The 16,539-nt window shown below is 41.0% G+C and overlaps 1 protein-coding gene across 3 annotated transcripts in view; it reads left to right on the forward strand.

The window, feature by feature from the left end:
* Positions 1 to 16,539, forward strand: part of tll1 (tolloid-like 1) — a 299,046-nt gene that overhangs the window by 218,526 nt on the left and 63,981 nt on the right. For all 3 annotated transcript variants that reach the window (XM_052044469.1, XM_052044459.1, XM_052044478.1), the window contains 2 exons: positions 6,558 to 6,683; positions 7,839 to 7,999. In XM_052044469.1, coding sequence (XP_051900429.1) covers positions 6,558 to 6,683; positions 7,839 to 7,999 — 287 coding nt within the window. The remainder of the gene's footprint in view (positions 1 to 6,557; positions 6,684 to 7,838; positions 8,000 to 16,539) is intronic.

Genomic DNA, 16,539 nt, shown 5'->3' on the forward strand with positions numbered 1-16,539 from the left:
CAAATGCAGAATATTGTCAAATTTCTGAGGGCAGCCAAATTTAAGAAGGATTCCCCCACATTCCAGAGAATAGGACGACAGGTCAGAGGAAACACCAAGGATGTTTTCAAAGCTTTGTTAAGTATATGTCATAACCTCACTGACTCACAGCAATCTCTGCCTCATGGTCACTCGAAATAGAGAAGAAGCATCTTGGATGGCACTGTGAACTTCATGTCTTGTTGTTGAAAGCATGTGTGAACAGTAGAAGGAGCACATCACCTGCCAAGCTACCCACCTACTGCCTCTAGAAGCACCTCCTGCTCCATGTGTGGTAGAGTCCTAGGGCCTCACATCGATGTTATCAGCCATCTCAAACCCACAGACTTTAGTGGAAGCTAGACCCTCTCGAGCCTAAGGAACTGTCCAAGAAGTCCTTATCAGTAATAGACCACCCTTCTAAAACTAGTCAAAATTTTGCCTGACCTGCTGGGCATGTCTTCCTACTCTGCATTTCATAACTCCTACACTCTTTTGTTTACATTCTCATTCTCTAGGTGCTTCCACTTGCTCATTGACCATCTAACCTTGTTTACAGTCACTCATTCCCCCATGGAGACATCCCCTTCCCCCACCTTTCCATGCAACTGAACAATATCCTTCAGTCTCCTTCCCAGTTCTGACAAAAGGTCTTTGACCTGAATCACTAATTCTGTTTCTCTTCCCACGGATGTGGCCTGACATTGACTATTTCCAAAATGTTCTGTTTTTATTTTAGAGTTCCAGCATCTGCAGTTTTTTTTACTTTCACTAAATGCTACATCAGTTTATCTACTAATTAATTCATAACTGAATTTAATAAAGATACATGTATTGAATTTGGGAATTAGAAAACTAATATCCGTGGTTTCACATATAAGAAGAAAAAAGACAGAGTCCTTTAGGTTGATAAGATAATTCTTTTTTCTGTTTTGAAGTTATTTAAAGTGTCAATCACCATGATCTCAATTTATATTGCAACAGATGTGTTTAGAAAAGTCCCACATATGACCTTCAATAATTCTAAACATTCCAAAAGCTCATTCTTCCTGTGATAGCAAGCCTGTTCCAAGTAACCGCAAATATCACATTAACTTATCCTTCATTTTGTTTGCAACTGTTACCAAATTTTTGATTTAGAAAAGCCTTTTTGCACATGTATATAATATAGAATCCAAGTGTGCAGGAAGTTCAGATTAATGAAAAAACAATATATAGCTTTCTATGAGGAAGAGACACAGCATCTGTAAAGAACACGAGAGCATAAGAAAATAGGAGCATGTCCCCTCATGCCTGCCCCCACATTCAAAATGATCATGGCTGATCTATCCTGGGCTTCTCCCCTGTGCCAGATCCCCATGCCGCTCAATCCCACGATGTTTCAAAAAATTATCTACCTCCACTTTAAGCACTTGTAATGAGCTAGCCTCCACAACTTTGTGGGTTGGAGAATTCCAGAGATTTACCAAGGGATTATGAACAGGCTACATGAGTGGGCAAGAAGGTAATAAAAGATGATTACTTCCCTAACATCCAAGTTCAATAAGTGTGTCTCTACTGAAATTACAGTAAATGATCAAGAAAATTAATGTTGTGTTAGCCTTTATTACAAAAGGATTGGAGTATAAAAACAAAGTAGCTTGACTGCACCTACATAAGTAAGATCCCACCTCCAGTACTTTGTACATTTTTGGGCTTGTTTCACAATAAAAGGGTACATTTGTCTTTGCATAAATATATTATTTCACTAGACTGAGAAAAACTGGAAGCATTGTGTCATGAAGAAAGATTGAAATTGAGTGCAGAAGGTTGCTTTGTGTAGAAGGTTGCTGTTGCTGTAGAGTACAACAGGATATTGATAGAATGCAGAGCTAGGCTGAGAAGTGGCAGATGAAGTTCAACCCGGATAAGTGTGAAGTGATACACTTCGGGAGATCAAATTTGAAGGCAGAGTACAAGGTTAATGGCAGGACTCTTAGCAGTGTGGAGGAACAGAGGGATCTTGGGGTCCACATCCATAGATCCCTCAAGGTTGCCATGCAGGTCGATAGGGTTGTTAAGAAGGCGTATGGAGTGTTGGCCTTCATTAGTCGGGGTATTGAGTTCAAGAGCCGTGAGATGATGTTGCAGCTCTATAGAACTCTGGTCAGACCACACTTGGAGTATTGTGTTCAGTTCTGGTCGCCTCATTATAGAAAGGATATGGAAGCTTTAGAGAGAGTGCAGAGGAGATTTACCAGGACATTGCCTAGATTGAAGAGTATGTCTTATGAGGATAGATTGAGCGAGCTAGGGCTTTTCTCTTTGGAGAGGAGGATGAGAGGTGACTTGATAGAGGTGTACAAGATGATAAGAGGCATAGATTGAGTAGACAATCAAAGATTTTTTTCCCAGGGCGACAATGGCTAACACGAGGGGACATAATTTTAAGGTGATTGGAGGAAGGTATAAGGGGGATGTCAGGGGTAAGGTTTTTTACACAGAGAGTGGTGGGTGCATGGAACGAACTGCCAGCAGAGGTTGTGGGGGCAGATACATTAGGAACGTTTAAGCTACTCTTAGATAGCCCCCTATTTTTCTATCATTCATGTGGCTATGTGGGAGGGAAGGGTTAGATAGATCTTAGAGCAGGCTAAAATGTCGGCACAACATTGTGGGCTGAAGAGCCTGTACTGTGCTGTAGTGTTCTATGTTATATTGAGTAGTCTAAGAATATACAGAAGAATGAAAGGTGATCTCATTGAAACGCATACAATTATTAGTCCTTTAAAAGGATAGATGATGAAAGAATGTTTCCCTAGTTGAGGAAGTTAGAACCGAAGGACATTGTCTTGAATGAAATGGTTGGTACAGAGATGCTAATAATTTTCCTGTAACAATTATAAATCTTTGATTTCTCTGTCCAACCAGGCTGTTTTATATCTTTTGGATAGACATCAATAAATCTTTGGATACTAACGGAATCAAGTGACATAAGAATCAAAAAGGAAGGTAGTGTTGAGACGTAGACGTAAGAGCAACCACTATCTTACTGGATAGTGCAAGAGGCTGAAAAGTCCATTCCTGCTTTTTTTTAATGCTTGTGATCTAAATCACCAGAAGGTGCGGCGCTTTTTCCCTCTTCTAATAACTGTCCCTGCACTCTCTTTATTCAAAAACTAACCAGGCATGAACATTGAATTCTCCCACTTCAAGTAATCCCCTCAATACCCCCCCACCCCTCCTCCCCCACCATGCCTCTTCTTTTCTTCCCTTTCTTAGCATATCTCTCTTTATTCTACCCTTTTTTCCTCCTATCTTTGACCCATCCCCTCGTGGATCTGCTCTCCCCTTCCCTCCCCGCACCTGCCCACCACCATCTCTTACCTGTATCTACCTATCACCACATTGTGCCTCCCCTGCCTCCCCTCTTTTGTCCACCTATCACTACTCTGCTTTTCCCCCCTATATATTGGGCTTCCCCTTTTCCTATCTTCAGCCTTAAAGAAGGGTCCTGGCCTGAAACGTTGACCGCCTGCTTTTCCCCACGGATGCTGCCTGGCCTGCTGAGTTCCTCCAGCATCGTTGTGTTTTTCACTAACCAGCTCTGGGTCTTGTCACAACCAAGCTGATTTCATTCTTACCTGATGACCATCAAGAGACAACCCTGCCACTATTTAAGCTGAGAAGAAAAAAAATAAAATCCTGCAGATGTTGGATAACCAAAATAAAACAGAAAATGCTAGAAATACTCAGCCGCTCAGTGAGCATGTGTGGTGGAAGAAACAGAGATATTGCCTTTCATCAGAACTAGGTAATGATAGAAAACATTATGTTTTAAATTGCAAAAAAGTGGGAGGGATGGAGAGAACTAAAGCAATGTCTGTGATTGAATGTAGACAGAGTGTGATTTCTAAAATTTCTTAGTTCTGATGAAAGGTTATTGATCTGAGATGTTAAGTCTGCCTGACCTGCTGAGTATTTCCAGCATTATCTGTTTATATTTAATCAGAGGTGGACTAAGTCAGTACAAGAGAATTAAAACTTTAGGATGTAAGGGAGCTGTAAGTTCTCTCACACAGTGCAATGTTATTGTGTGCCACACTTTAGATTTTTATCCAAAGGTCATTACAGAATATAATTTTGCAGCCTTGAGTGCCATGAGAAATTATGTCACTTTCTTCCATGTATATTCTGATGACAAACACTGTGGTAAGGATCAGAGTCGGCAAACACAGTTAAGCAATGGTTTTGGCCACGAGTATAGGAGCTGGTGTTTACTGAAGCTGTGGACAATGGAATTCAGTAGTGCAGCAAAATGCTGAACATCACAGATGGTTAAATAGATTTTCTATTTAGGTTAGGGGGCATCTATTGTGATCCTTACCTTGGGACCCACCTCCAAATGCATCAGAGGGACCCAGTTCCTGTGCATGTGCTCAAGCCCATCACCAACTCACGATTCAGTTAATTTGTCTGAACGTGGCCCCACTACAGGAAGCAAAGCTTCTCACCTCTCAGACCTCCTGCGATGATGTTTCTCACATGACAGCGCACAAAATTATGCAGAAGCTCAAGATTTGCAATTCTTTTGTACATAACATTTTGCATAATGTGGGACCATGCTCAACACTTGTTTTAACTCAGATTTTAATGCGGCAAAGAATTTTTAGACTGGTTCTTTTCATCAGATGCCACAAGCACAACAATTATCTTGTTCCCTAAGTCTTCAGGGAGAGTCAGTAACACCATCATTCCCTTTTTGAATTACTGGAATCAATCATTTTAAATTTTTTGTTTACTCATAAAAGATGACAGCATTGAATTTCCACAGGGTTCCACGATCTCCTACTGAACTTCGGCAGGTAAATCAGGAAGATATGCTGAAGCTCCAGGTTAAACCCTAGTTGGTGGAATTTTAATACCCAAAATCAGGTGGGCTGGGGTCAGTGGAAAGGAGTTTTGTTTTTACTTTCAGTGTGAGCTTCCAGAGATTGGAACTGTAGCAGATTTTTTAAAAAAGTATTTTGGGTGGGTCAATGAAATAAATACCTTTTAGAGCACTGCTTGAGAAGAGAAACAGTGGTTTATTATTGTCACTTGTACCAAGATACAGTGAAAAACTTGTCTTGCATACCGTTCGTACAGATCAATTCATTATAAAGTGCATTGAGGTACTTCCTCCAGGCCCAACATGATCATTTCTTTACCTATCATGGCATCAGATCCCACCAAGTTCTGATCCTCCTCAGTACTCATGCAATGTTCATTCTGAACCACTACGAGTTATCTGTCTTGCAGGGAGCTTACTGAAAAATGTGAAAGGTGACCTGCACTTAACTTTAATAAGGCTTCCAGGAACTCCCCCACTGCTGACTTCAGGTCCACGAATACATTTCTGGGCCAGTGTGCAAATTTTTAAATAGCACAATTGGAAGGATATCAAGGTGTTGGATCTGATGTGGAATAGATTCCTGAAAATGGCAGTAGGGATGCAGGATTTTGATCGTGTGGAAAAGCTGGGGTTGTTCTTCCTGTAGCAGGGACAATTAAAGAAAAATTTCAATATTTTTGTTCAAAATTATGAAATAAAAAGAAAGATAGACACTTATACAGAACCTTTTACTTTGTGCCAGAGCATTTTACAACTATTAAAGTGCTTTTGAAGGGTAGTCGTTATTATGAGGTCAGACTCACAGCAGCCAGTGTGCACTCAGTGAGCTCCTACAAACAACAATGTGCTAATATAGGATTATTTGTTTTAGTGATGTTGAATAACACATACATATTGACCAGGAGACTGGGGTCAACTCCCCTGCTGCTCTTTGAATTAATGCCACAGGATCATTGATGTTAATGTAAGAGGGCAGAAGGGGCTTCAGTTACTGTCTCATCAAAAACACTATACCTCTGAGGTTGCAAACATACCTCAGAAGTGCAGTGAAGTGGCAGCCTGCAATATTGTACTCAAATCTTTCTAAGTCACAATCTCACAGATCAGGGGATATCAACAGAGCCATGCCTGAAGCTTAAAGGTATTCATTAAAGTAAGAAAGAGTGTTTCCAGTGACAAAGAGTCAATAGCCAGAGAACAGAGTTCAGGCAACTTGAAAAAGAGGCAGAACAGTGGTAAGGGGAATTAATATTTAAATACAGAAAATTGGAATGCAAACCCAAAGAATGTAATGGCAGTGATTCAATAATAATTTTCCCAAGGGAACTGACTGAACATCTGAGAAGAAAAAATAGCATGGAGTAAAGACAAGTGATTGAGATTAATTGGATAACTTTTTCAAAGATCTGACATACCAAAAAATTGGGTTGAATGGTTTCCTTTTTTGCTGTATGATTTAGTGATTGTAAAATTAGATGCATGGACATGCATTATGTTCCTTCAGAGTTTCCACCAATCTCGCACCAATGTCAAGTGCAAGATTGATGGTTAAGAGATTATAGAAACTGTAGTTGCTCAGGAAATATAGCAATTGAACTCACTCCATCCAGAAGCGTAAGCCGAAGAGCTAATGGACTAACAAATAATTTTCATTTCATCTCCACAGAGGAGGATGAGTGTGCCAGACACGACAATGGAGGCTGTGAGCAGCAATGTGTGAACACTTTGGGTAGTTACAAGTGTACCTGTGACCCAGGCTATGAACTTTCAGCAGACAAGAAAAGTTGTGAAGGTACAAGTTGTAAAATAAGGTTATTGGGTAATTACATGAAGATTCTGCATTCAAGTTTCATATAGGCAACATGCTCATGTGATTGCCTGCTGCATTTGGGAGAACCACTAGTAATATGGCACTGGTTTCACTCTCTGGTGAAACACTTTAGCCTCCTGCTAATACTTGGACTCAGTGGCAAATACATCTCCTTACTTTGGCCATGCACAAGTCAGTTGCCTCTTCCTCAAGGTGGGTTAAGGTTTGGTAGAATATTTGCTTTTCGGATGTGTAACTACTATCTACCATTTAATCTTAATAATTGAATGCCATCAAAAACAGCATAAATAGATGATGAGCCGGTATTTTTCTCTGCACGCTAATAGATCAATTAAACATTAATCTTTCTGCGGTTTTTGTCCTGTTTTGCTCTTCTATGCTCAAGATTGAAGCAGTTAACTAACAGTTAAAAAAAGACGGACCAAAACAGTTTATTGGATTGCTTTTAAATCTGCCAGTTTTGATTTTCTTGCCAGCTTTCTCACTTTAAACCTTTCTCCTCTGAAATGACTGACACTGAGGGAGGGCAAATATTGTGCCTCTGACTGCATGTGAGGGTAAGGAAATAGAATAGGCCCTCACAGAATGTACGCCACGAATCACTGGATAACAGCAACCCTCTGGTATTTCATCCAGCAATAGTCAGTGGAAATCCAAACTAGTGCAGGGACATACACAGCAATGAAACTAGCTCTATATCTGCCTGGAACAAATGTGGATTGGTTCTGGCACCTTTCCAATCGTGCCAAACCAAGTGATGAATTTACTGCAAAGAGTGACAAGGTGGGGTGAGGCCATCAGCCTGTCATATGTGCTGGTTCTTTGTTAGAACAATTCAAAATTGGTCGCACTGGACTTCTCCCTACTGATCAAAGTACTTAAGCAATCAAAACTCAGTGCAAGTTACGGCATGAAATCAGGATGATCTAAGCCAAAGTTCAAGCAATTTTGTGAAGAGACTCTAAAACTGTACCTTACATTACTATTTCTTAATTACTGATAATATTACTCAGCTATTTAAGTAACTGCCTGCAATACCAGGCCAGTCATTGTATTTATATTAATTCTTGTGTAGAAATTGAGTTTATAACTTAAATTTGCTATTTTTAATTTTAGCTGCCTGTGGAGGACTTCTGTCAAAGCTAAATGGAACAATCACCACACCGGGCTGGCCAAAGGAATACCCTCCAAATAAGAACTGTGTTTGGCAAGTTGTGGCTCCCACCCAGTACAGGATCTCGATGCAGTTTGAGTTTTTTGAACTAGAAGGCAATGATGTAAGTAATCTAAATGATCCTGCATCATAAAGTGAAAAGTCCTAATTTTAGGTAAACATTAACTCACATAAGGTGACAAAGCTATATTATTTTGAATGTTTAAGACCAATTGCAGTGTGTGCCTAAGAAGCATCAGAAAAGATACAGACATTTCTATTTGGCTGCCTGTCCTCAACACCCCAGCGTTCGGTATTTTTTAAGTTAATGGAAAATCAGCTGTTGGAAGGAAAGCACAATGGGTGGCCAATACTGAAATGCCTATTTAGCACTAGGCAGCAAGACAAATTACTTCTCCATTTTCCTTATATGTAATATTGAGTAGCAAATTGTTTGATTTTAATGTATCAAGCAAAGCAGTTTTTCCCGAACTCTGTGAGTGCCTATGTCTTCCTGGTTCCCTTCACCCTTGAAAAGGAAAATGGGTTGAGTTTTCTTCTGCATTCCAAAAAATGTTTTCACAATTTTGTTCCAGTTATCTTACTGAACTTAATTATACCCAACATAGTAAACTTAATTTTCCTTGAACTTTCCGTTTCCACCATTGGTGTGTCCGTATAATTCACCAAATCTGTACATAAAGTTATGTTAATGAACTGAATATGGAAAATTGGCACAAATGTGTTGATTTAGAACTTCTATATGTCAACTACAATATTGAATATATTACTTAATTTAAAAACTGGACTCTGTGTTTGCCAATATGCTTCTGGATGTTTTAGTGCAATCCTCTGAGGGCAAGGTATACTTACCATGGAGGCACTAGGCTTATTTCAGTGAAGTCAATTAGCGTGCATTGTCCAATGCAAATAAATGGTTCACAAATGGCTCAGCCTAAAATTGAAAAGGTATGACTTATGTGCAAGGGTAATGAGCCCGTGTTTTAGAATAACAGTTGCCAAGACTTTGGTCAAAGCCAGAATGACTTCTCTCCAAGCTGTGCTGCTTCAGCCTGATTTTTAGGGGTTGAAGAACTTGAGTCTGCCTGTGTCCCATCAATATCCATTCAGATAGTATCAGGAAAGTCCATGTTTGTGACCTTCATAAGAACTTGGATGCTTATTAAATATTCTGCAACTTGATCAGTTGCTGAGTGTGTCCAAGCATTAATGTGGATCAGCTGGAGTAACTTTGCAGAATCCAGCTCCTCATTGTAGGAATTGCACACTTTCTTCAAATGTCTAATTCCTACAATGAGGAGCTGGATAAGACATTATTGAAAGCGAGGAACCTGGCCATGAGGAACTGGCCTTTAATTAAGGTGGGCAAATTATACAATAGTAAGCTCACTTTGGAGGCATAGAACATAGAACACTACAGCACAGTACAGGCCCTTTGGCCCACAATGTTGTGCCGACATTTTATCCTGCTCTAAGATCTATCTAACCCTTCCCTCCCACATATCCCCCCATTTCTTTATCATTCATGTGTATATCTAAGAGTCTCTCAAATGTCCCAAATGTATCTGCCCCCACAACCTCTGCTGGCAGTGCGTTCCACGCACTCACCACTCTGTGTAAAAAAAAGAACACTTACCCCTGACATTCCCCCTTATACCTTCCTCCAATCACCTTAAAATTATGTCCCCTCATGTTAGCTGTTGCCGCCCTTGGAAAAAGTCTCTGACTTTCCACTCGACCTATGCCTCTTATCTTTTTCACCTCTATCGTCACCTCTCATCCTCCTCCTCTCCAAAGAGAAAAGCCCTAGCTCGTTCAACCTATCTTTATAAGACATGCTCTCCAATCAAGGCAACATCCTGGTAAATCTCCTTTGCACCCTCTCAGAAGCTTCCACATCCTTTCTATAATGAGGCAGCCAGAACTGAACACAATACTCCAAGTGTGGTCTGACCATAGTTTTATAGAGCTGCAACATCACCTGGTGGCTCTTGAACTCAATACCCCAACTAATGAAAGCCAACACTCCATACACCTTCCTAACAACCCTATCGACCTGCACGACAACCTTGAGGGATCTGTGGACGTGGACTCCAAGATCCCTCTGTTCCTCCACACTGCTAAGAGTCCTGCCATTAACCTTGAATTCTGCCTTCAAATTCGATCTTCCCAAAGTGTATCACTTCATCTGGGTTGAACTCCATCTGCCACTTCTCAGCCCAGCTCTGTATTCTATCAATATCCTGTTGTAATCTACAGAAACCTTCTACACTATCCACAACACCACCAACCTTTGTATCATTAGCAAACTTACTAACCCACCCTTCCACATCCTCATCCAAGTCATTTATAAAAATCACAAAGAGCAGGGGTCCCAGAACAGATCCCTGCGGAACACCACTGGTCACCGACCTCCAGGCAGAGTAAGCTCCATCCACCACCACCCTCTGTCTTCTATGGGCGAGCCAATTCTGAATCCACACAGCCAAGCTTCCCTGGATCCCATACCTCCTGACTTTCTGAATAAGCCTTCCATGAGGAACCTTATCAAACGCCTTACTAAAATCCATGTACACCACATCCACTGCTCTGCCTTCATCAATGTGCTTTGTCAATCCTCAAAGAATTCAATCAGGCTCGTGAGGCACGATCTGCCCTTTACAAAGCCATGCTGACAGTCCCTAATCACCCTATGCTTCTCTAAATGCCCATAACTCCTGTCTAAGAATCTTCTCTTGTAATTTGCCCACCACTGAAGTAAGACTCACTGGTCTGTAATTCCCAGGGTTATCCCTACTCCTTTTCTTAAACAAAGGAACAACATTTGCTACCCTCCAATCATCTGGCACTACTCCTGTCGCCAGTGAGGACGCAAAGATTGTTGCCAAAGGCACAGCAATCTCTTCCCTAACTTCCTGTAATAACCTTGGGTATATCCTGTCCGGCCCCGGTGACTTATCTATCCTAATGTTTTTCAGTAGTTCCAGCACATCCCCTTTCCTCACATCAACATGCCCTAGCATATTAGTCTGTCATACACCATCCTCACAAACGCCAAGGTCTCTCTCTGTCTGGTGAATACTGAAGCAAAGTATTCATTAAGGACCTCCCCTACCTCTTCCGACTCCAGCCACATGTTTCGTCTTTTATCCCTCATCAGTCCTACCCTCACTCTAGTCATCCTCTTATTCTTCACATATGTGTAGAACGTCTTGGGGTTTTCCTTGATCCTACTCACCAAGGACTTCTCATGCCCCCTTCTAGGTCTCCTAAGTCCATTCTTACGCTCCCTCCTGGCTACCTTGTAACTCTCCAGAGCCCTGTCTGATCCATGCTTTCTAAACCTCACGTAAGCTTCTTCCTTCCTCTTGACGAGATATTCTACATCTCTTGTCAACAACGGTTCCTTCTCTCTACCATCCTTACCCTGCCTCAATGGGACAAACCTATCCAGAGATCCATGCAAGTGTTCCTTAAACAACCTCCACATTTCCACTGTGCACTTCCCCAAGAACATCTGCTCCCAATTTACGCTCCCAAGTTCCTGCCTAATAACATCATAATTCCCTCTCCCCCAGTTAAATACTTCCCCATATCATCTGCTCCTATCCCTCTCCAAGGCTATGGTAAAGGTCCAGATGATTGCATGATTGCAAGGCATGATTGAAAGCAGAAACTGCTAGAAATACTGGAAATAGGTCAGGCGGCATCAGAGGACAGAGAAATTAGGTTGATGTTTCAGGACAATGACCTTTAATCGGATCTAGGCAAAGTTACATAACAAGCACATTTATCATTTTTCCAGTTCTGATGAAGAATTGTTGACTTGAGGTACTAAGTGTGTTTCTCTCTTTCCAGATGCTGCCTGACCTGTTGAATATCTTCAGCGTTTTCTGTTTTTATTTCATATTTTCAGCATCTTCAGGCTTTTGCCTTCAGTAAGCAAGCATGCTTGAAGCTGTAGGGTAAGGGGAGGAGAAGAGAGAACAAAGGGATGGAGTCCATCAGAAACTGTGATGCATATGTTGGTGAGATAGAGTGGTGAAGGCTTGTTAATTGCAGATAATTTGATTGGAAGAGATGTAAATCACAGGTGAATGAGAAGAGAGAAAAAGAAAATGCTGGAAGTGTGAAATAAAGAATGCAGCAGTTGCTGGAAATCTGAACTAAAAGAGAATACAGGAAATATCTAACGATTCAGACAGTATCTATGCAGAGATAAAATGAGTTAACATTACGAGTTAATGAACTTTCATCTCAACTAGCCAGTTATGATAAGATAAGATAAAGTATCTTTATTAGTCACGTGTACATCGAAATACACCTTTTGCGTAGAGTGTTCTAGGGCAACCCGCAAGTGTCATCATGCTTCTAGTGGCAACATAGCGTGCCCACAACTTCCTAACCCGTACATCTTTGAAATGGGGGAGGAAACCGGAGCACCTGGAGGAAACCCACGCGGACACGGGGAGAACGTACAAACTCCTTACAGACAGTAGCCAGAATTGAACCCGGGTCGCTGGTGCTGTAATAGCGTTACGCTAACCGCTACACTACCGCGCCTGCCCTATAAACTGGGATGGCTGGTTATCTGAAATTGTTGATCTCAATGTTGATTCCTGAGGGCTATAAAGAAGATCAGACGCTGTCAGAAGATCAGATGCTGTTTAACGAGCTTAAGCTAAGTTTCAGTGGAATTGTATGAGAGGCCAAAGACAAAGGGTTCAGAATGGGAATGGGGTGTAGAATTAAAGTGACAGACAACTAGATGCTCAGGATCACTCTTGTGGGATGAACAGATGAACAAAGCACATTGTGAGCACCAAAGGTAGATGTACCAGCGAATCACCACTTCACCAAAGGGCAGCATGATTGTACAGTGAAGTGCCTTAAGAAGCGGAGTGAGTAACTGATGGAGATGCAAGTATGAACAAGGGAATCACGGAGGAAATTGTGAAGGAGGAGAAGAGGGGAAGATGAGTCTGATAGTGGAATCCCATTGAAACTGGAGGAAATTATGAAAAGATTGCATTCAATTTGAAGACTGGTGGGTTGGAACTTGAGGACATGGGGAACACTATCCTTGCTTTGGGTGGGAATAGAGGGGGTGAGAGCAGAAGTGCAGAAAATGAAACAGATAACGGTGAGAACCCTGTCAATGGTGGTGGAAGGAAAGCCATGGTTAAGAAAAAAGGGATACATCACAGCAGTACTGGTGTGGAAGGTGCCATAATCAGAACAGATGGAATGGAGCTGGAGATACTGGGGAATAGGAATAGAGTCCTTACAGGAAGCAGGGTGGGAGGAGGTGTAGCTGGGGGAGTCTGGGGGCATGTAATAGATAATGGCTGCTAACCTGTCAACTGAGATGGAGATAGGGAATTTGAGAAAGGGAAAGGAAGAATCAGAGATTGATCTCGTGAAAGTAAGATCAGGGCAGAAGTCAGCAGCAAAGGTGTTGAAACTTTTGAGTTCTGTATGAGATTTCACCACCTTCCTTTACCAGCACCGTCAACATTTGCATCACAATCTCTCTTGGTCTCCACCCAGTCACAGATATGCCATTTGTTCTTTCCATCCCTGCCCCATTATGCTTACTTTCTGACCTTGTCTAGTTCTGATGAAAGGTCATCAATAAGAAATGCTAACTCTGTTTTTCTGTCCACATATGGTACCTGACCCATGAGTGTCTCCATTATTTTCTGCTTTTATTACAGATTTCCATTTTTCAGTTACTTTGCTTTTCAACTACTTAAAAAGCAATTTGGGGTTGTCCGGGAAACATGAAAATTGCCATAAAAAGTATTTGTTTCCTTACCAATAGGAGATTCAAACCACATTGCAGATTGTAAGATGGTCTGCCTAGGTATTTTTTTCCTGTTCTTCAGTCAAAATTGCATTCTGTAGATAGATTTGATCTGTTCATTATTTACTGTAACACTTATTCTTGAACATCCAATCCTGCCAACACATCACATGACAATATTTTGTGTTCTTCTTTTTCCTTTATTGTCATAACCCTTCATTGTTGAATACAGCCATACAGTCCCTTTTAAGAATGACCTATCTGGTTTTACTTCATTGTCGAACAAATTGTGCTATGTGACAAACTAAGCAATAATTATTAAGAATTATCAATTTATTCTGTAGGGAGAAGAATATTTATAGGACACTCCTTCATTAGAAGAAATGATTCCGTGATCTAATGCTCCCGGGGGGATATATCAGTTATAGGAAGTGCACCTTGAAGCACGCAACCCTTAATGTTCTGTCCAATAAATAAATGAAAAATCGTGGATGATAAACTCATGACTTTGTAAAATGCATTTTCAGTGACAGCCACTACCTGCTGGGATTGCCAGATTGTGAAAACCTCTTATGGACTATGTTTTGATGAGAGTGGCAGACATACTAAAAAAACTCAGGAGCCTTGAGGTGCAAGTTAAACTGGACAAAACAAAAACATACTTTATTTGAATAAAATACTGGTAAAAGGATCATCACTCAGGCCACACTTAGCTATTTATTTTTAGGGATTCAATTAATTTTTAACTGAGGTTAAAATTTCTTCATGCAATATTTTAGGTTCACATGTCAATGTGCATGTGGGAAATTCCTCTATGCACGTTTCAAATTTAGGTGCAAGTAGCCAGCAGCCAAGAATCTGCTGCCAGTCCCTTAATGAACCCTATTTTTCTCATATCCTCTCCTTTTCTGAAAGAACTTTTATTTTAGTTACATTTTCTTGATGCTTAATATGTAAGGTAACATCAGGTTGTACTTTCATGGACAGCATCATAACAGCATACACACTGTCAAATAGGAGTGAGTTTTTTTCTATTCAAGGGATAAGGATATTATAGGCAAGGTCAATATTTAATGGTCATCTCTAATTCCTTTGAGGTACTGGTAGAAAACTCTTGCTGCTTGAAGGAGTTATTGGGATCAACCATATTACTATCAGTAAGCAGAACTATTCATAGAATCATAGAAAGTACAGTGCAATACAGACCCTTCGGCCCACAATGTTGTGCCAACCTTTAAACCTCGCCTAAAACCCTCTTTTATCCCCACCGCTGATACCATTATAATTATCGCCAACTGAATTAATTGGTAAATTATCGGTAAATTGGTTTATTATTGTCACATGTACTGAGGTACAGTGAAAAACTTTGTTTTGCATGCCATCCATACAGATCATTTCACCACATCAGTACATTGAGGTAGTACAAGGAAAAAACAATAACTGAATGCAAACAATAAGGTGCAAGGCCATAATGAGATAGATTGTGAAGTCAAGAGTCCATCTTATCTTGCTAGGGGACCATTCAGTAGTCTTATAAAAGTGGGATAGAAGCTGTCCTTGAGCCTGGTGGTACATGCTTTCAGGCTTTTGTATTTTCTGACCGATGGGAGAGGGAAGAAGAGAGAATTATGGAGTGGATGGGGTCTTTGATTATGCTGGCCGCTTTACCAAGGCAGCACGAAGTATAGATAGAATCCATGGAGGGAAGGCTGGTTTCCGTGATGTGCTGAACTGTGTCCACAAATCTCTGCAGTTTCTTGCAGTATTGGGCAGAGCAGTTGCCATACCAAGCCGTGGTGCATCCAGATAGGATGCTTTCTATGGTGCATCGATTAAAAATTAGTGAGGGACATGTCAAATTTCTTTAGCCTCCTGAGGAAGTAGAGGCACTGGTGTGCTTTCTTGGCCATGGTGCCTATGTGGTTGGACTAGGATCTATTGGTGATGCTCACTCCTACAAACTTGAATCTCCTAACCCTCTTGACCTCAGCACTGTTGATGTGAACAGCAGCATGTGCACTGCCCCCCTTCCTGTAGTCAAGGACCAGCTCTTTTGTTTTGCTGACATTGAGGTAAAGAATGTTGTCATGGCACCATGCCACTAGGCTCTCTATCTCTTTCCTATACTCCGAATGATTGTTATTTGAGATACGGCCCACTACGGTGGTGTCACCTGCAAACTTGTAGGTGGAGTTAGAGCAGAATCTGGCCATGCAGTCGTGAGTATATAGGGAGTAAAGTAGGGGGCTGAAGACACAGCCTTGTGGGGCACCAGTGTTGAGGATAATCATGTTGGAGGTGTTACTGCCTGTCCTTACTGATTGCGGTCTGTTGGGCAGGAAGCCAAGGATCCAGTTGCAAAGGGAGGTGCTGAGTCCCAGGTTGAGGAGTTTGGTGATCAGTTTGCTTGGAATTGTGGTATTGAAGGCGGAGCTGTAGACAATAAACAATAGTCTAACGTCGGTGTCTTTGCTGTCCAGATGTTCTTGCAGTCTATGAATCTGGCCATGGGTCTGTCCTTTTCCACTATTCCTTCCTTTTAAGTACCATCTTATAACATAGTTCAGGTTACAAGGTTGTTAAATTGATGAACCTGTCTGCTATAACAAAGGTTAAAAAGTATTTATGAGGAATAATATTTACTTATTCAACATAGTAAGTAATGTTTCAGTATCAAACATGACATTTCAAGCTGTCCTTTCAAACTGGTGCTATAAGTGTATTCTTGATGCTCTGACCTATAAAAAATCCAGGAGAAACTTCAACTGCTCACATGTTGAATGACCACTTTACTTTCAAATCAGTGGAAAATTAAGATTTTCCAATGCAACTGACAG

The sequence above is a fragment of the Pristis pectinata genome, chromosome 2 (genome assembly GCF_009764475.1).
Source record: "Pristis pectinata isolate sPriPec2 chromosome 2, sPriPec2.1.pri, whole genome shotgun sequence".
Taxonomy (NCBI): Eukaryota; Metazoa; Chordata; class Chondrichthyes; order Rhinopristiformes; family Pristidae; genus Pristis; species Pristis pectinata.